Below are 17,721 nucleotides of genomic sequence, written 5' to 3'. Positions count from 1 at the left end.
TTTAGAAGGCCAGACTCTCAATCAAGAGAGAGGGTTCTGGGACAAGCTGGGAGGTGATGAAAGAGCAGCTTTCTCAGTGGTGCTGGAGGAGACCCTGTCTGGCACAGGACCTTACCAGTGTCCCGGGGAAGAGGGTTTTGAACCATGCAGGACCCTAAAGCACCTGGTTTGCTCAAGGAGGGCACCATTTCCCTGTTGGTTCTGAGATTGGCTATGGCCAGGTAGGATGGGGAAACATAAAATTCCCTGTGGGATAAAGCACTGTGGGGTGGGTGGAGGTGTCGTACATTCCAGGGGCAAAGGACAAGGCTTCTGGAGGTAGTCAGTCTGGTTGGGATCTTGGTTTGGATCTTGGCTTTGGATCTGAGTGGCTCTGAGACTTGATTTCCATCCTGAAGCTCCCTGTACCTCATTTACCACATCTCTCATGCCTGGACAGCAGCCAGCCTGCCTCACGATTGGTGCAGGGGCTCTAGCTTCATGGTATGGGCATGTAAAGAAGGAAGTCTTTTCTTGAATGCTCTTGCTCCATGAGGGTCAGGAAAGACTCGGGTGGGGAGCTGAGTGGTGAGCCTTGGGAGGGAGAATTGACTAGGTCCCAACCTGAAGTTCTCACTCTCAGATGCCCTTTCTCAGCACTTTTCCCTGATGATCCTGAGAGTCTTGGCACAGCCCCAGAAGCATCCTGACCCTGATAGCACCAGATGTTCCCTAGGAAGTAAACAGTTCCACACTAAGAATGACTGAAGATAGGCGTGGTCATAGGGCACTGCTCCCCCCCCCCCCAAAGCCCGTTAGTCCTAGAGCTGCCACTTCCCATTCTGGGGAAGCCCAGGAGAGCTGGGGCCTGCACAGTTGCCTTGGTTGGGACAGCTTCCCATTTGGTCTAGGGAGAGGAGTGACATGTAGAGAGGATCCTAGAATGCTGTTTGTTATGTGCCTCATCCCTGGTTCTCTCTGTTTATTTCTTGGAATAATCCTGTAGGGTGTCTGCCAATGACACTGTTCCCTATCCTTGCTGAGAGCAAGGAGAGGGCATGAACCAAGGGCCCAGGCACCTCCTGGACTTACCTCTGGTTGAGTGTGGCCTTGGCCTTAGGAAAGCCCCATTTCTTCATCTAGAAATGGAAGCTGGAGAAGTTGAATAGCATCTAGATCAATGAACACTTTGGAGCACCTATAGTAAAATGCTTTCTACACAGAGGGCAGGCACTCCGAGTGAGCAGAAGCAGGGCTGTCTTTGAATGGATGTGTCTGAGGACACAGCAGGATACCTGAGGGAGGCCCATGGAAGATTGACTTCTTAGCATGGAGATATCCCAGCCATGGAAGAAAAGTGATGTGATTAAGGACTGAGGAGTACCCATAGTGCAGTCCATGAAAGGCCCTGGGACCAAGTCACTGCCCTGTGATGGTGGCTCTAAATACTAGGGCCTCTGTATCCTTGCCTGCAAGTGGGGTCTCATGCCTCAGCCTGTGCCCTGGTTTTTCCATGAAGCCTGTGCATGACAGAAACCATGAAGAAGTTCAGAGAGAGGGGCCTGCTCTCAGATGAGGGTCCCCTCATTTACACGTTTGGGCTCTAGGCATCTCTCCTCTGTAGCTATGGTTCCTCAGGTCTAGACAATACCTGGCCTCATTCCCCTGGAAACTGTGTTTCCCCCACAACTTAATTTATATTTTTTCTGGAAGTCATTGAGCTGCCTCAGCACTGAACACACCAAATCCATTTTTCATGGGCTATGCTTAAGAGAGGCTCCTCGTGCCAGGCTTGGAAATGCACGCCACCTTTGCCCAAAATAAACAGCCTTCATGTTGTTTTCATTGCTATTCACCATTCGAGAGGCGTCTGGTGGCTCCAAGCCAGTGCAAGCGGCCCATTGGTGGGCTCATGTCTTTCCAGGGCCAGAGCTAAGCTGGCAGAATGGCTCCTTCTTCCCAAGTGGCACCAGACATTGTTCCCACCCCTAGCCATAGCTTCCGGCCCAGGTTACCTCTCCTACCATCATGATGCCCTGAGGCCTCCCATGTCTTGGCAGCTTGAATTTGATGAGATAATTTTAGTAAATATTTTTAAAAGCAAGAAGGAATATTGGGGCCATTCAGTTGTGTTCTGAGAGGGAAGAGAAGGCCAAGTTGGGTTGGGTTTTTTTTCTCTCTGGGGGCCCAAAGCAAACACTCACTGAGGTATCCTAAGGACTGGAACTATGCCACACTGCAGAGTCACAGCTTCCCACTGTGTATGGTGAGTTCAGCTGCAGGGGCTTGCGTGTTCACAGCTGTACCACAGCTCTGCAGGGTGATAGGTTCCACAGGCCTGGCCTGGGAGACAGATCCTAATGCCGAGGCTTCCCCTAGACAAAGAGTGAGGCCGTGGGGAGACAGAGGCAGAGCTTGGTGACTTCCCTTAGGCAACTACAAGGTTGTATCAAAGCTGCACATAGGATCAGAGTCCTCCCAAGCCTGGGTCACCTGACTGGGGACAGCAGCATTACTTTGCAGCTATCACTTGCACAGGAATTATCTTTGAGAATGTACACCAAGTGTCTGGTTTGAAGTCACAGGATTTAGATGAGGTTGAGTGGTGTTCATTCACTTACTTTGTTGCCACAGTAAGAGTTGAGACTGTTTATAAAATGAGTGGTGTTTTCAAGGCTCTCTGGTCCCCTCTGGGCTGCTTCTCCGGCTTTGCATTCACTCTCCTCGTCCAAGACAGTGATCATGTCTCTTCTTGCTGCCTCTCCCTCCCTACACTCAGCTTCGTGTGAGGACTCCATGTGTTTTCAGAGGAGCTCACCACCCTGCTCTGGCTAAGCTCAAGTTTTCTTTCTTTCTTTCTTTCTTTCTTTCTTTCTTTCTTTCTTTCTTTCTTTCTTTCTTTCTTTCTTTCTTTCTTTCCTTTCTGAGTCACCCCCTCCGAGCAGACAAGTGCCCACCTGCTTCTCAGGTAGCTCCTTAGTAGAGACGGGCCTCTTATATTGTCTTTTCCTGTAACAGGGTCTCTCTATACAGCCCAGGCCGGCCTCGCCCTCATTTACAACCCTAACCAAAACTAACTAGCGCAGCACACAGGCCTGAGGCTGCAGTTCTGTTGACCTGCCAGTGCTGAGATCACAGAGGTACACCACATGCGCTTGGTGTAGGGACTCTGCTCATTGTTACATTTTTATGGTCAGTTAACTGACTGTTTGAGTTCCAGGGTGAAAATGAAGACTGAGCTTTGAAGGAGAGGTAATTTCATTAGAACCCTGAGCTGTAATAGCTTCCGAACTGGAATACTATATTTGATTCTGAGTTTCTTGGTGGCCAAGGAAAAAATAAAAATGTACTCATTACATCATTCTTGTTGAAATAGCCCTTTCTTCTTTTAGCTTTCAGTCTAAAAATTATTGTTGCCATACAAGGAGTACTAGCTATTATAACTGCATTTTCAAACACGGTTCATCATGCCCGAAGGGGGATGAGTAAACTTTCATACTGGTTTGGGGCTGGGAGCTGTTGAGTCTTCATTTCAGTAGACTATTGACTTAGTTAGGCTTATATTGCTTTGATAAAACACCGTGACCAGCCAGGTATGGTGGCACACACTCGTAATCCCAGCACTTGGGAGACAGAGGCAGGTGAATCTCTGTGAGTTTGGGGCCAACATGGGGTCCAGGACAGCCAGGGCTGTTAAACAGAAAAAAACCCTGTCTCAGAAAAACAAACAAAAAACCCCAGATCAAAACCAAAATAAAACACCATGACCAACAATAATTTGGGGAGGAAAGAATTTATTTCGGTTAACAACACTCAGGTCATACTGTATTGCTGAGGGAAGTCAGGTAGGAACTGTAGGCAGGAACCTGGAACAGGAATTGAAGCAGAAGACATAGAAGAATGCTGCTTACTGGCTTGCTCCCCATGGCTTGTTCATCCTGCTTTTTATTTTTATTTTATTTTATTTTTTAAGTTTATTTTTTTATTAATTACAGTTTATTCACTTTGTATCCCAACTGTAGCCCCCTCCCTCGTTCCCTCCCTTCCTTCCTCTGTCTTCTCCACCCATGCCCCTCCCCCAGTCCACTGATAGGGGAGGTCCTCCTCCCCTTTCATCTATCCTAGTCTATCAGGTCTCATCAGGAGTGGCTGCATTGTCTTCTTCAGTGGCCTGGTAAGGCTGCACCTTCCCCCAATGGGGAAATGATCTAAGAGCCTGCCATTGAGTTCATGTCAGAGACAGTCCCTGTTCCTAGTACTATGGAACCCACTTGGACACTGAGTTGCCATGGGTTACATCTGTGCAGGGGTTCTAGGTTATCTCCATGAATGGTCCTTGGTTGGAGTATCAGTCTCAGAAAAGACCCCTGTGCCCAGATTGTTTTTTCTCTCCTTGTGGAGCTCCTCCAAGTCTTTCTATTTCCTCTTTCTTTAATATTTTTTTATTTTTCAATTTTCAAAATTTTTATTTCCCACCTCCCTTATTGAAAATAGATTATTTTCTCACATGACATATCCTTTTTACAGTTTCCCCTTCCTCTAACCCTCCCAGTTCCTCCCCACCTCTCCTTCCATCTTGATCAACCCCATTTCTGTCTCTCATTAGAAAAGAACATAATAATAAAATATATTACCAATCATCAGTCAAGGAAATGCCCTAGGGACTTACCTATAGGCGATCTGGTAGAGGCATTTTCTCAACTGAGCATTTTCTTACTAGATGACTCTAGCTTGTGTCAAATTGCCAACATCAAATCAAAACAATAAGAAAAAAAGGAAACAAAACTAACCAGCACACTTCGGTCCCTGGGCAAATGGGGCAAGTGGGTAGTGTGGGGCTGGCAGTGTGCCATAGTGTATCAGAGCTACCATAGGTGCCAACATGCCCTGCTCTAAACCACAGTGTGCCAAAGCTGCTGTGGGTGCCAGAAGGCTCTGCTCTAAGTGTTTCACAACTTTCTCTAAGCAGAGACTTCTACCTTGCCTGTATTTTACAGTGGAGAAAAATAGGTAGGGACCAGGAAGTTCAGAGACACCTCTACAGTCAGGTGGCTGCTCAGGTTGTCAAGCTAGGCAGACAGTGGGAGGAGACTGAAATGCAAAATAGACCAGATGCAGCATCAGCAACATTTTAGTATCAGGCAAATCAAACCCAAGATAACCAGATAATCAAAGTTACATAGTAAAAAAAAAAAAAAAAAAAAAAAAAAAAAATCCCTTTAAAATAGTAAATTTGGAACAAAGGTGGGATTTTCTAGTGGATGGCAGCCCTGTTGTACATCTGCTCTCCACTTGCTGACTGCACAGTTCAGTTCTTCTGTATAAGGAGCTGTGTCAGGCAGACCCCTATTAGGCCTCTACCGTGCACCCAGGAGCTGGACAGCCTCGTTCAGCAGGCAATAACAGCAGAGCTCAGCTCCCTCCTGTCAGGGTCAGAGGTGACAGTGGTCCCGGGATGGAATGTGTTCCCATTGCCACTTGCTTCTGGGCTTTGTTGCCTCTGGGGTCATACATGGGCTCCATGATGGCATTTGTGCCACACCCAGGTTTGGTGTCTCAGCTCTGTGCTCCTCTGTCCTTTAGAAGGCCCGACTAGGAAGACCTGAATGAGGTATGCTCTCTATGGCTACCTACCAACCTCTGTGGCTGGGCTGGAAGCCATGAAGCCAAGGCCCTGGCAGGCTGTGCTTTGGGTATGACTGCATAGGTGGCTTGAAGAGTGAAGATGTGTGTTTAACAGGTCCTCTTCCCTCCTCACTCAGTTTGAAGTGGGACCCTATGGTTGCATCCTGCTCACCTTGTCTGCCATCCTGTCCAGGTCTCCGGAGCTGTGAGTATCTGCTTTCACTCCTGTCTTATTCCCTAAACTAGATGAAGCAGCAAGGAGGAAAAGCTGGGGATGGGCCATGGAGAAGAGTGGTCATAGTCTTGTCTATATGCACATCTTCCTGGAGTTGTCTTCTCTGTGGCCTTCCATATGTGCTGGGGTTGGCAGGGGAGACCCCCTCCCTCCCTCAAAGAACTTTCATGCCACTGCAGTAGTTTCAGGCTTCAGCACTCAGTAAGATTCTCCTGATACGTGTGCAAGGGCTGGATAATGGAGGCAGAGACCTGGGCTTTGCCATTCGGGAACCCAGCAGATTAATAGCACATGAATTTTCTGTTAAGTACAATCAATTGATTCTCCATTCCTTCCAAGCATAGGCAGTTCCAGGGTATGGAACTTGGCCGGGAGTGGAGGGAGTTTGATCAGGAGTACCTGGTGAGGGAGATTTTTGAAATAGCTCTTAGCAGGTTTGGGAAAAGGGTTGAGCCTGGGTTACCCTGGCAGAAAGAGCATTTGTTTCCCATCTATGTCAGCTGGGCTGGCGGCCTAGTGCTGTCTCCTTGGGCCTGTGCTGTGGGCAGGAGGAGGCATGGGGCTTTGCAGCCTCGTGCACTGGCCCTCCTGCTGCTGGCTGATGCTGACCTTATTAAACCAGGGTGTGCACAGCACTTTCTAATGGCATTTTACTTCTAATCCTGCCATAATGATATGATTCATTCCTGGTATGGGCTCACGTGCACGGAGACCATAAGCCTTTCTAACTTCTCCCAGGCTTGCCTTGCTAATCCCTGGATGGTGGGAGGGCTGGATGGGGGAGCTTTCAGCCTCACTGAGGGGAGCTGTGCTCGTGAGAACCAGGTAGTTCTAACTTCAGCTTCCCCATCTGTACAGGAGCTTCTGGCTCAGGGTCCAAGTTATCTTGCCTAATAACTGCTGGCCGCTGCACTCCTTGGAGCAGTAAGGGTGAACAGGCACCTTGGACACATGCAAGCTCCTGCATGTAGCCCTCTCCCCCCAGAAGGGAGTCTGGGCACAGCATCTAAGTGGTCTTCCCATTGGGCAGAACTGGAGAGCAATATTGCTACCTCACTGACTCATCTAGCTTGGCTAGGCAGGTCAGGGCAGTCCCCCTCCAGGTTATGCCATTTGTGGTCATTCAGGGTGGAGAGGGCAGTTACAGTCTTGGCAACACATGCATCTACGTGCATGTGTGTGTGCATATGTGGACACACACAGATGGACACAAAGTACGCAGACACTGACTCACAGATAGGCACACCCAAGTATCTGCACATATGCAGCGTGGAGACAAAGGTGCAGTCCACCTGACTCCAGGGCCTCTGGGCAGCTTTCTTGAGCCCTGTGTAGACGAGTGCCTTATATTTCCTAAGGCAGGATAGTTTAGGTCAGGCCTCTTCCTTCCCAAGAAGCTGCGTAAGGACTGGTTATGGGTCGTGTTTTGTCTCACCTGGTGTTCTCTCCTTACCTTTCCTTAGAGGACAGAATAGAGCACAGACCCATGTAGAGTGAGAATAATAGCAGTCAGCATCTCACACATCTTCAGTGAGCCCAACCCTTTGCCTTGACAGTTATTCTAGAACACGTGGAGACTCTACCCTGCCCCCCAGGGTATGGGTCCGCTATGGTCACTGTGGCTTTAGGAGGTGAATGGTTTACCTAGGCTCCACATCAAGGCAACCTGGCAGCCAGCTCCCAAGCAGGCTGGCCCCACCCAGCTCTTCTGCTTTGCTGCATATGGAGGTGGATTTGGGTGATAGACAGATTTGGGGTGGGGCCTGATTGCTCCTCTTGCTGTAGTTCTTTCCCTAAGAAGTGTCCTGGGCTGCTCATCCCTCATGTTAGCCTGGGTGGCCTATACTCTCAGAAGGCTGTTTGCGGTGGGAGCATCCCAGAAGAACTAACCTTGTCTGTCCCACCCATGACCCAGGGGCTTCCTTCAGAGTAAAGATGGAGCAACCCTGAGGGCAGGAACAACCGGGCTGTCCCAATGCTGCCCAGATTCTGAGAGTGCTGTTGAAAAGTCCACAGCCCTCAGCTCCCAGCTTTGGAGAGACAGTTCTGCTGATGGCTGTGCTCCCCTGGGCAATAGCCCTCGGACTGGGAAAACCAACTTCCCGTCTACCACCTTGGGGGTCAACCCTCAAAGACCTTGCACATAGACCTTTCACATGGACACAGAAGTACAGATATCTCCCAGCTCAGGCACCAGGTGGCCTGTTGGTGATACCATGAAAGCAAACCTTAGACAGCTTCATTGTAGATCAAGGGCACTTGGATTCACCCTGTGGCCTGCAGCCAGTGTGTCTCCAGCATGACTGTTGCTAGGATAGTATCTTTTAAACTCTCATTGAAATGAAACTAGATTGAATTTATTATTCAGAAAAAAAATCTATTTCAGAAAACAAAAAAGGAAGAAAAAAAGTCACTTCAAAGCTCACTGTGTAAAACAGAAGCAGTCAAGGGACTGGTGAGTGGGGAGGTGGTGGGGAGGGCAAGGGCCCTGCCTGTCCCTCCTCAGAGTCTGGCATGGCTCTTCCTTAGAGAAGTCCTAGCTCTGCTTAAAAAATGTAGGCAGCAGTTGATGGCCAAGGGCCTTCCTGCTCTGGGTTCTGAGTCAGCTTTGGAAAATCCTTTGATGCTGTTTCTGGTCTGTTACCACTTTGGGTGGTGGTTGGTAACAGGTTCTAGGAGCCCAGAGCGTCTAATATCAAATGCTGCTCAGCCATGAGGGTGCTGGGCTGGGAAGGCCTCCCTAGTTTATTCCAAACACTGTGTGTGTCTGTGTCTGTATGCACATGTGTGTCTATGTGTGTGTGTCTATGTACATGTCCACATGTGTATATATGTGTGTACATGTGTGTCTGTCTGTGTGTGTGTTGTGTGGTTATTGAGATGGATATTACTGTTGAGACTGTTCAGAGGATTATATCAATGACGTGTGAGGTGAATTGTGACAGAGGGGTACAACACATTCCCCCGCTTCCTGGCAGGGCTCTCTCCAGCCCAGAGGCTGCCCTTATATCACCCGTGGGTCATTCCTAAGCCAGAGTGGTGCGAGGGGGGATGCTGTGGGCAGATGCAAGCCCCACATACCCAGCCCAGCTGCTCCTAGGAGCAGGCAGAAGCAGGCCTCTGAGTTTCACTTCCCCGAGTGAGGAGGGGGGGTTGCCTCCCCCTACCTGATTTCAGGCTGTTCATACTCTTTCTTAAGATCTGCATTTGCTTACAGAAAAGCCACATCACATTTCATCACGTTTTCCTGCATCTCTAAACTGAGTCATGTACCTAGAGATGTCCCCAGGGAGCTCTTGCAAGCCCCCAGAGTTGTTCAGACACTCTCCTTAGCAGGCTTGGGTGACTCAGGGCTAGAGGTGGGGAGGGGAGAAGGGTGCTGTGGGAAGCACAGCCTGGCTCACCGTGGGGCAGTGCCTGCCAGTGGCAAGAGGTCATGCTGGCAGCCTGAAGAGGTTTTTTATCCAGTGGGCCATCAGTACTCATTACTGCAGCATCTTTGGCAGCTGAAGGGCAGTCTCGAGAGTCCAGACACACAATGCTGGGCAGCACAGCCAGGCATTGAGGGCCAGGGTCTAGCCACACTGCATCCGACCATGTGACTGCTGCCCTCAAAACTCTTGAGATTAGAAACACCAGAGCCAGCAGGACAGTTTCTTTCCTTGAGAAAATATCCCTGAAATAAAAGTCAGCCATGAACCCTGGCTAGAGGAAAGTGACAGAAGGTCAGTCAAGCCACAGAAGCAGAAGCCCAAACTTAACTCATTCAAGCCTGGCTGGAGGGGAAAGACATCTGGGAGTAAATGCTGTCTCTGGGACTTGGACCTGTCCTCTGCATCTGTACCCATCTCTTATTTCCCAATTAGAATCAGACTCCTATGGTTTATACCCTGCCAGGTGTCAGGCTCCAGACCTAATATCTTTGTGTGTCCATCTCTGGATGTTCCCAAAATAGACTGTGTGAAACCTAGGGTGCCCCCAGGAAGACATTTACAAACCAGATAATCACTCCGCTGGTCTGGGGTAGGATGCATTGGCTTAGGTAAGGAAGTGGAGGCATGAGGGAGCATAGAAAATAGGACAAGAGCCATGGTCAGTTTGCAGATGGCCCTATGGGCTCCTCTCAGATATAGATAAAGGCAAGCATGGTTACAGCTTCCCAGAGGGAGCTGGGAGGCCAGAGACACAGGCAGTAAGGCTAAGAAGTAGGAAGCTCTTGTTGGGAACCTGCTGTCCCTGCACACGTATGGCTGTCATCATGATGAAGGAGGCACAATGCTTGGCAGGCCCCACCCTCAGACTTCCTAAGCTTTCTCAGCTGCCCAGACCAGGAACCCCGACGTCTGGGCCCTCGTCACAGACAACCCCAGGCCTCATGTTGCAGGGCAGATCTCCAGTCCTCTCCTACGTGTGGCTCCTTCATAATGTGCAAGGCAGCCCAGCATGGGGAAAGGCCCTTGGATACATTAACATCTTTAGACTGCAACTGAGAGATGGGGAGAAGGCCCTCAGTGAATTCCAATAGTACTTCCCACAAGGGGAGACTACACTAACAAACATTTTCAGCTAAACTGCAGGAGACCAAGGTCATGTATGGAAGGACGTCCCAAGTGCTGGAAGTCTCCCTGTCTTAGCAAATGCCTCACCCGGACTCCCTAACATTGAGGCATCCTTTCAATTGCCCCATAAGTATGTGGCCAGGGTCTGCCATCCTCTCCCCTCAAGGAGTGCGTCTTAGTTTCTATTGCTTTGATGAAACACCATGACCAAAAAACAAGTTGGGGAGGAAAGGGTTTATTGGGCTTATATTTCCATATACTTTCATCACTGAAGGAAGCCAGGGCAGGAACTCATACGGGGTAGGAACCTAGAAGCTGGAGCTGATGCAGAGGTCACGGAGGGGTGCTGATTACTGGCTTGATTCATGTGGCTTGCTCAGTCTATTTTCTTATCCTAGAACCAACAACCCAGCGGTGGCATCAGCCACAATGGGCAGGGCCCTCTCCCATCAATCACTAATAAAGAAAATTCTCTATAGCAGTGGTTCACAACCTGTGGCTCATGATCCCTTCAGTAAATCTCTGTCTCTAAAAATATTTACATTACATTTCATAGCAGTAGCAAAATTACAGTCATGAAGAAACAACAAAAAAATAAGTTTATGGTTGGTGGGGGTCCGGTCACCACAACATGAGGAACTGTATTAAAGGGTCACAACATTAGGGCTGGCCTACTGCTTGATCTTATGAAGACATTTTCTCAATTGAGGTTCCCTCCTCTCAGACGACTTCAGTTTGTATCAAGTTGACATAAACCTAGCCAGCACCCTGTCTGTGGTCTGAAAGCAATTTAGCCAGAATCAGAGGAGAGAAGGAGAAGGTCCTTGCAGCCACTGTGGGCTTTTGTGACTATGTGGCAGCCCAAGGAACAGACCATAGGGCTGAGACTGCTCTCTCACTTCTCAAGGTCTTTGAGAAGTGAAGGATAAGTTAGTGTCACAGCTGACTGCTCCTTGTCTGGTAGCTCCGAGCTTAATAGGCTGTGCAGAGGTCTTCTTTCCTGGGGTATGGGTGACAAGTGGTATTCAGGTGTGTCTGATACCTTAGAAGGAGTGGAAAGCAAGGCTCCAGAGGCCCACATCAGCCTGGGCACTTGATGGCCTTCTCTGCTTCCAAGTTCAGCTGCCAGAGTGTATATGACAGGGGCCCACTCTCTGTGGTCCAAGATGCAGTGTGGTTGATAGCTGAACAGAAAGCCCTCCTGATTGTCATGCCCATGTGTATGCTTTGCTTCTCCCCATTTCTTCCACTGAGGGTTCAGGTATCCAGATGAAGAGGACAGGCCTCAGTAGGAGGAGAGGAGGGGGACACGCTCAGCCTTGTAGAAGGGCAGCCTGGACCAATGGTAATCTGCTTAGTTATCCCCTCCTTGGCTTGCCACCTGGAATCTAGCTATTGGAAGCTATTTTCAGGGCATCCTTTGTTCACAGCTTCTCCCACCTTGCTATACATCTGCAATGTCTAAAGCCCTGTTCCCTGCAGTAAGGAACCCCAAAGGACATACCTGGTCCTAAAAGCCCTTGATGTGTAGAGGGGCAAAGTGGTCATATGAGAGCAGTTAGGCTCTGGAGATGGGAGTATTTGTGTTCCTGAGGTAAAGAAGGGCTGGATTTCTTTATGGAGGAGGAAACACTTATCAGAGCTATGAGGATTGGCAATTAGGGCTTATCAGATAGAAAAATCAGCTGCTAGGGGTCTGACTGACAGGAATGGCACCAGAGCCAGGGAGAGATTATAAGTCATGAGGCACTGGCAGCCTGGTGGGTGCTCTGGGCAGTGCTGAAGGCCATGGCTTCCTTAGGGGTATCCTGAGCAGTCATGAAGGCCATGGCTTCCTTAAGGGTATCCTGAGCAGTACTGAAGGCTAGGGCTTCCTGTGCTTTCTTTTTCTTCCTTCAGGCAGGTGCTTCTTCACTCTGTGGAGCATCCTTTAAGTATTTTCTTCTTCTCACTGCCTGAGAGTGGGAAGGACCTAGCTCTCCTGCCATGGGGTTGTGGTTCTCACAATATGCAAGGTTTATCCATGTTTTGGTTTCTCCTTATAATGATCCTGTAGGGTAGCTCTTGTTATCCCAGGGGGCCACAGCACACATGGAAGAAGAGGCCTGACATTTAAGGATCTGACCACTGTCCCTTCGCTCTGGGCCTTCCTGGAATTACTGTTTTTCCAAATCCTTTGTAGATGTCCTCAGCTACATTTCAACCTTTTGGAGGCCTAGGTTTACCATAGGCTCTTGGCTGTGACATGAATGGTTGAGGTTGCAGGAACCGTGACCTCTCAGTCATTGTTTTCCTGTTTTTAATTATTGTGATTGTAGGAAAAAGGAAGTGACATTTACCACATGCCAGAGGCTTTATATAGTTTATCTCACTCTGTTCTCACAGCAACCCATAATAGGAGCCATCACCATCCTCATACGGCCTTTGGGGAAACAGACTCCCAAGAAGGGACAAGTTTTAAATGGAAGCATTTGGACTCGAACCCAGGCCTCATTAGAGCCCAGATTCTCTCAGTTGTATCACAGCTTCTCTTCCCACTGCAGAAACTAACATCCCTGAAGGAAGCGGGAGGTGCAGTAGGAGTACAGCCATTGGAAGGGGCCATAGGAGTGCACCCAGGGCACCTGGCTCTACAGAGCCCAAACACCAATGGTTACATGGAAGAGGGACGGCTGCTTTCTGTTCATACAAGGCTTTCAGAGATCAGCGTTAGAGACTAAACACCCTTGTTCCCATCCCAGAAGTTCCCAGAGGACACTAACCTTCCCCTGGTCTCTTGTTCCATCAGTGTGGACTCAGGCTGTGAGGTAGATAAGGTTGGTCACTCTGTTAGACCCAGGCTGAGCTGGCCACCAACCTGCCTTGTTCAAGCAGATGGTGTGATGATTGATGGGGCCATGTCTCTAGACTACACAAGCCTATTATTTTTTCCTTGTATTCAGATGTTTCTGTGCCAAATGCCATGTTCACATGGGAGACTTTTGGTTGAAGGGACAAGCTGGCTGGAGCCAGAGTTGGCGGAACCTGGGTGGGGCTTGAGGGGTTTGGCCTGCTTGGAACTGGCTGGCTAGGCTGGTGGCTGGCCGTATGTCAGGCCATGTAGAGCACTGGCTCGTCACAGTGTAACCACACAACAAAGTCCAGTCTTTTCCTGGGACTTCAGTTTCCCCATCAGTGAGCGATGAGGGTCTTGCCTTCCTGGCCTCCCAAAGATTTTGCAAGAATGCATTTGGAAGGATTTGCAATGGCGGATGTGAAGTTCCTGCCTTGTCAGCTTGCTCCACGGCAGAAGCACTAACTGTTGTGAGATGTGTGACAGTGGGCAGAGGTCTGAAACTACCTTCAGCCCTTGAGTCTTGGGTGGAACCCATCACTAGCTTGGACCATTCCTCTCTCCCAGAGCCTGCATTTCTTGTCTGCGGAACACTGAGCCCCGGGGGCTCTCCTAGCCCTGAGTTTCTCCTGTTCTATTCCTTGGCTCTGCACAATGGTTAAAGCACTTCCAGATGGTGAGATTTGAGGGGCTTGGTCCTTGCTGGCCTCCTAAGAGGAGCTCTCTGTTGCCTCTTGTCACTAGATGATCCAGATACCCACAGGTCCCTTGGTCCTGGCCCATTACTCCCAGATGCTGAGGAGTTGGGAGCAGGGCATCTGGTATTGAGTCCCTCCTACCATGGTCAAGTTCACTCAGGCTTTTCCACTCTATGCTTTTTGGGTTGGCAGTGCAGGAAAGCACAGTTTTCTGGAGGAACCTGAAGCACAGGACAGCTTCTGGGACATGGTTCAGGTGGACACTGGACTCTTAGCTTTTATGGCTCAATATCCTAGTGGGAGTTATGAAGCAAGCCTATCTTTGCCTTCCCCGTAGAAGCTCTGTCTGTAGCTTCTGTAAAGTGGACTTCTGCACAGAAGATTTTGTTGAGAGCTTTAAGTCTATGATGACATTGGAGGTCACTTGTCCTAGTATCCTAGGCTGGTGCTGTTTAACAAGGCTGGCAACTTGGATACAGACCCTTACTCTTACAACTCTGTAGGCTGGTGGGGTCAGGACCCGCCCTACTGGCTTCATTTTAATATAAGCACCACAGAAAGGCTCTCACTCTTCATAAATGCATAGTCTGAGGGCCTCAGGGTTGGTTGGGGTTGTGTGTATGTGTGTGTGTGTGTGTGTGTGTGTACAGGTTACTGTACTGAAGATTGAATCACATTGCTGGATAAATGCTCTAACACTGAGCTCAACAACCCTTTTTCCATTTTTAATTTTGAAACAGTCTAGCTCTAACCTGGCTGACCTTGGAGTTTGTTTCTCTCTCTCTCTCTCTCTCTCTCTCTCTCTCTCTCTCTCTCTCTTTCTCTCCATTTGTTTGTTTGTTTGCTTGCTTGCTCTTTGAGATAAGATTTCCCTTTGTAGCCCTAGAATGCACTTTGTAGACCAGGCTGGCCTTGAATTTAGAGATCCGACTACCTCTGCCTGAGTTCTGGGATTAAAGGTGTGAGCCACCATGCCAGATTGACCTTGGACTTTCAGTCCTTCTGCCTCTAGCCAGGATTAATAAGCAGGTTTGTTTCTTCAGGCTGGGTTTGATATACAGATTGAGACATAATTCAGCCCAAGACCATTTTGCTCCAGAATGGAAGACTGAGACCCAGAGAAGAAAAGCTTACAATTATTACACAGTAGGCTGGGGCTGGAGCTCAGGGCCAGGTCAGGGTTCTATGTATGCTGAACTCTTGTATAGCCAAAGCAGAGGAGGATGGCCTCTGCCCCAGGACTTCTCACACGTGGGCCCCGTCAGAACTCCCCAGGGGAAGACTGGGCATTGCCATTTGCCAAAGTTGTAAATCTTTTAAGCCATAAGCTGCTCCTTGGCGTCTCCCAAGTGCCCTAATGTGAAATACACATGTCCCTCCCTTTTAAGATCCAAGCAAATTCTGAATTTCCCATCGTGTTTGCACCTAAGGATGCAATTACCATTTCCTCCCATTGTCCGTTCTGTTGGTCCCTCTTCTCCCAGCTGACGCAGGCTTTCGAGCCCGCTGGGTGAACACGCGGCCGAGAGCTTATGAAGATCGGACTGCTTCTGAAAGCCACAGGTGGCCAGCGGCCAGCGATGCTTATCAGTCCCCCCAGGACTGCTTTGAGGTTATTTTCTTCTCATCAGAAGATGTTGTATATGCCACAGAGAACGTTTCCATCAATTCTTCTGCCTCAGCTAGCGCCAACCCAGCGCTGTGCTTGCCATGAGTCACCCTTTGCTGGCTCTCTCCCAGGCACGCTGGTCTGCTCCTGGTGGGCAAGCCTTACAGGCCTTCCGAGAGGACCCTGGGCCTTTGTGGTTCTTTCAGATCTCTGTGATGCTCCCCAAAACCCAACTCCCTGAGCACCACTTCCCCATTTGATGATCACACACACACACACACACACACACGATTTCCTGGCAAGGATGATGGAGTTTGAGTTTTGGGGATTTTCTGGGAAGGGCAGAGGACCGGAGTATGTATTTTGGGTTTGTGAGTGTGTGGGCACTTTAGATTTAGAGCATCTATTGAGAATAGGTTCTCACTGAGCCCTTGCTACCTTGGCCCCAGCTCAGTGCTTTTCTGGGATGTGGATGTAGGACACAGACCAGGCCCTGGGCATGGTGGGCAGTATGCATTCAGTTCTGTGTGTATCTGGAGAGGCCTCGGAGCCAGACTCTCACCTCAGCTGTTCCCAGTGCTCTACCTGCCTGAGCTTTCTTTCTGCATCTATAAAGTAGAGGTAGCAAATCCTTCTTTCCTGGAGCCTCATGCTGTTTCTGGTCAGTGACTGTGAATGATTTCCTATGTGCTAGCCAAACAGTTGTAGGGCACATAGGGATTTACTTTAGGATGCCTGAAGGACCAGAATCCTAACGGTTTCCTAAAGGATTGTGGTGATGCCAAGGAGGGCTTTGAGAGTGAGCACGGAGACTTCTTGCTTCCTCATGGCCGACTTTCACCCCTCACAGATCAGGATCCCCGCCAACATGTGTACCCTAAGCTGGGCTGTCCCCACTGCTCACGCCTATTTCTTTTAGTTTTAAGGTGTTTTTTTTTTTTTTTCTTCTTCTTCTTCTTCTTTTTGTTTGTAAGAGTCTCTTCACTTTTTGCTGTCTGAGGTTCTATCCCAAGTCTGGAGCCACATAGGTAAAAGGAAGGGGGTACCCAGGCCTTGGACTCTAGCTGTCAGGGTTTCCCACTGTCTCATTATCCATGAACAGAGTACCTTTGGCAAGTCAGCTGTTTCTTTGCGTGGTCTCGGGGATTATTGAGAGTAAAAGCTGTGCTCAGGTGGCAAGAGCTGTTGTCAAGGCCTCAAAGAGGCTTTCTACAATAGGCTGACCTCTATTGCCAATAACACCATACTATAGACGAGGTCAGTTTTAAGTGACAAATGTGTATTTTGGCTAATGGGGCTCCAAGGTTGAGGGGTCTGTGTATCTCGTGTTGATCTTCTTGCTGGCAGAGTTCTGAGGAGGCAAAGGCACCACACAAAAGCAAAGGGGGTGCACGTACGCCTCCTCTTCCAGCTCCCTTCACCACTTTCTCTTTCCTCTTCTCTTTTTTCTTCTCTCCCCTTTTGCCACTGTTTTTCCTGATTGGGATATTTTCAACTATAGTGGCTTCATACTAAAGACGTTACTTAATCATAGTCTAATCCTAAAAGCCTCAATTCTAAACATCATAATTATTATGATTTTACCTTTTGGGCTGGGGAGCTGGCTCAGTTGGTAAAGCACTTGAGCGGTAAGCTCAAATGTGTGGACCCAAGTTCAGATTCCTAGCACTCACGTAAAAAAGCCAGGTGTGGCTGTGGAAGTCTGTGATCCCAGCATTGAGGAGTGGAGGCAGGAGGATCCCTACAGCTCACTGGACAGCCATTCTGGCCAAATTGGCGAGCCCTAGGTTCGTTGAGAGACTCTGTCTAAAAAACTTAGGCAGTGTCACCCATGCACATATAGCCAACACTAACTGGACTTGGTGGGTTATAAAAAAAAAAAGTCATGAAATTGGCAAGAGTGTGATTTGGGGATCCTGGAGGAGCTAGGACTAAAGGGGCATACATATCGTATTTTATTGTTAAGCATGTGAAATTCTTAAAAGAAAATGTTTAAAAAGATAAGGCAGAGGCTGTTGAGATGGCCCAGTGGGAAAGAGTGCTTGCCACCAAGCTTAGTGACCTGAGTTTAATCCCTGGAGCCCACATGGAGGAAGGAAAAAACCAACTCTTATTGGTTGAAAGTGGTCCTCTGATTTGCTGCGACAGGTGCATGCCTGTGCATGTATATGTGTGTACATTCA

General features: G+C 48.9%; 1 protein-coding gene across 3 annotated transcripts in view; it reads left to right on the top strand.

The window, feature by feature from the left end:
* Mindy4 (MINDY lysine 48 deubiquitinase 4) overlaps window positions 1-17,721 on the top strand; it is a 124,481-nt gene that overhangs the window by 85,347 nt on the left and 21,413 nt on the right. For all 3 annotated transcript variants that reach the window (XM_060379965.1, XM_021648112.2, XM_060379966.1), the window contains one exon: window positions 5,742-5,809. In XM_060379965.1, the coding sequence (XP_060235948.1) occupies window positions 5,742-5,809 (68 nt within the window). The remainder of the gene's footprint in view (window positions 1-5,741; window positions 5,810-17,721) is intronic.

Source organism: Meriones unguiculatus, chromosome 3 (genome assembly GCF_030254825.1).
Source record: "Meriones unguiculatus strain TT.TT164.6M chromosome 3, Bangor_MerUng_6.1, whole genome shotgun sequence".
Taxonomy (NCBI): domain Eukaryota; kingdom Metazoa; phylum Chordata; class Mammalia; order Rodentia; family Muridae; genus Meriones; species Meriones unguiculatus.
The sequence above is the reverse complement of the archived record's forward strand: the minus strand, read 5'-3'. Positions and strand labels throughout refer to the sequence as shown.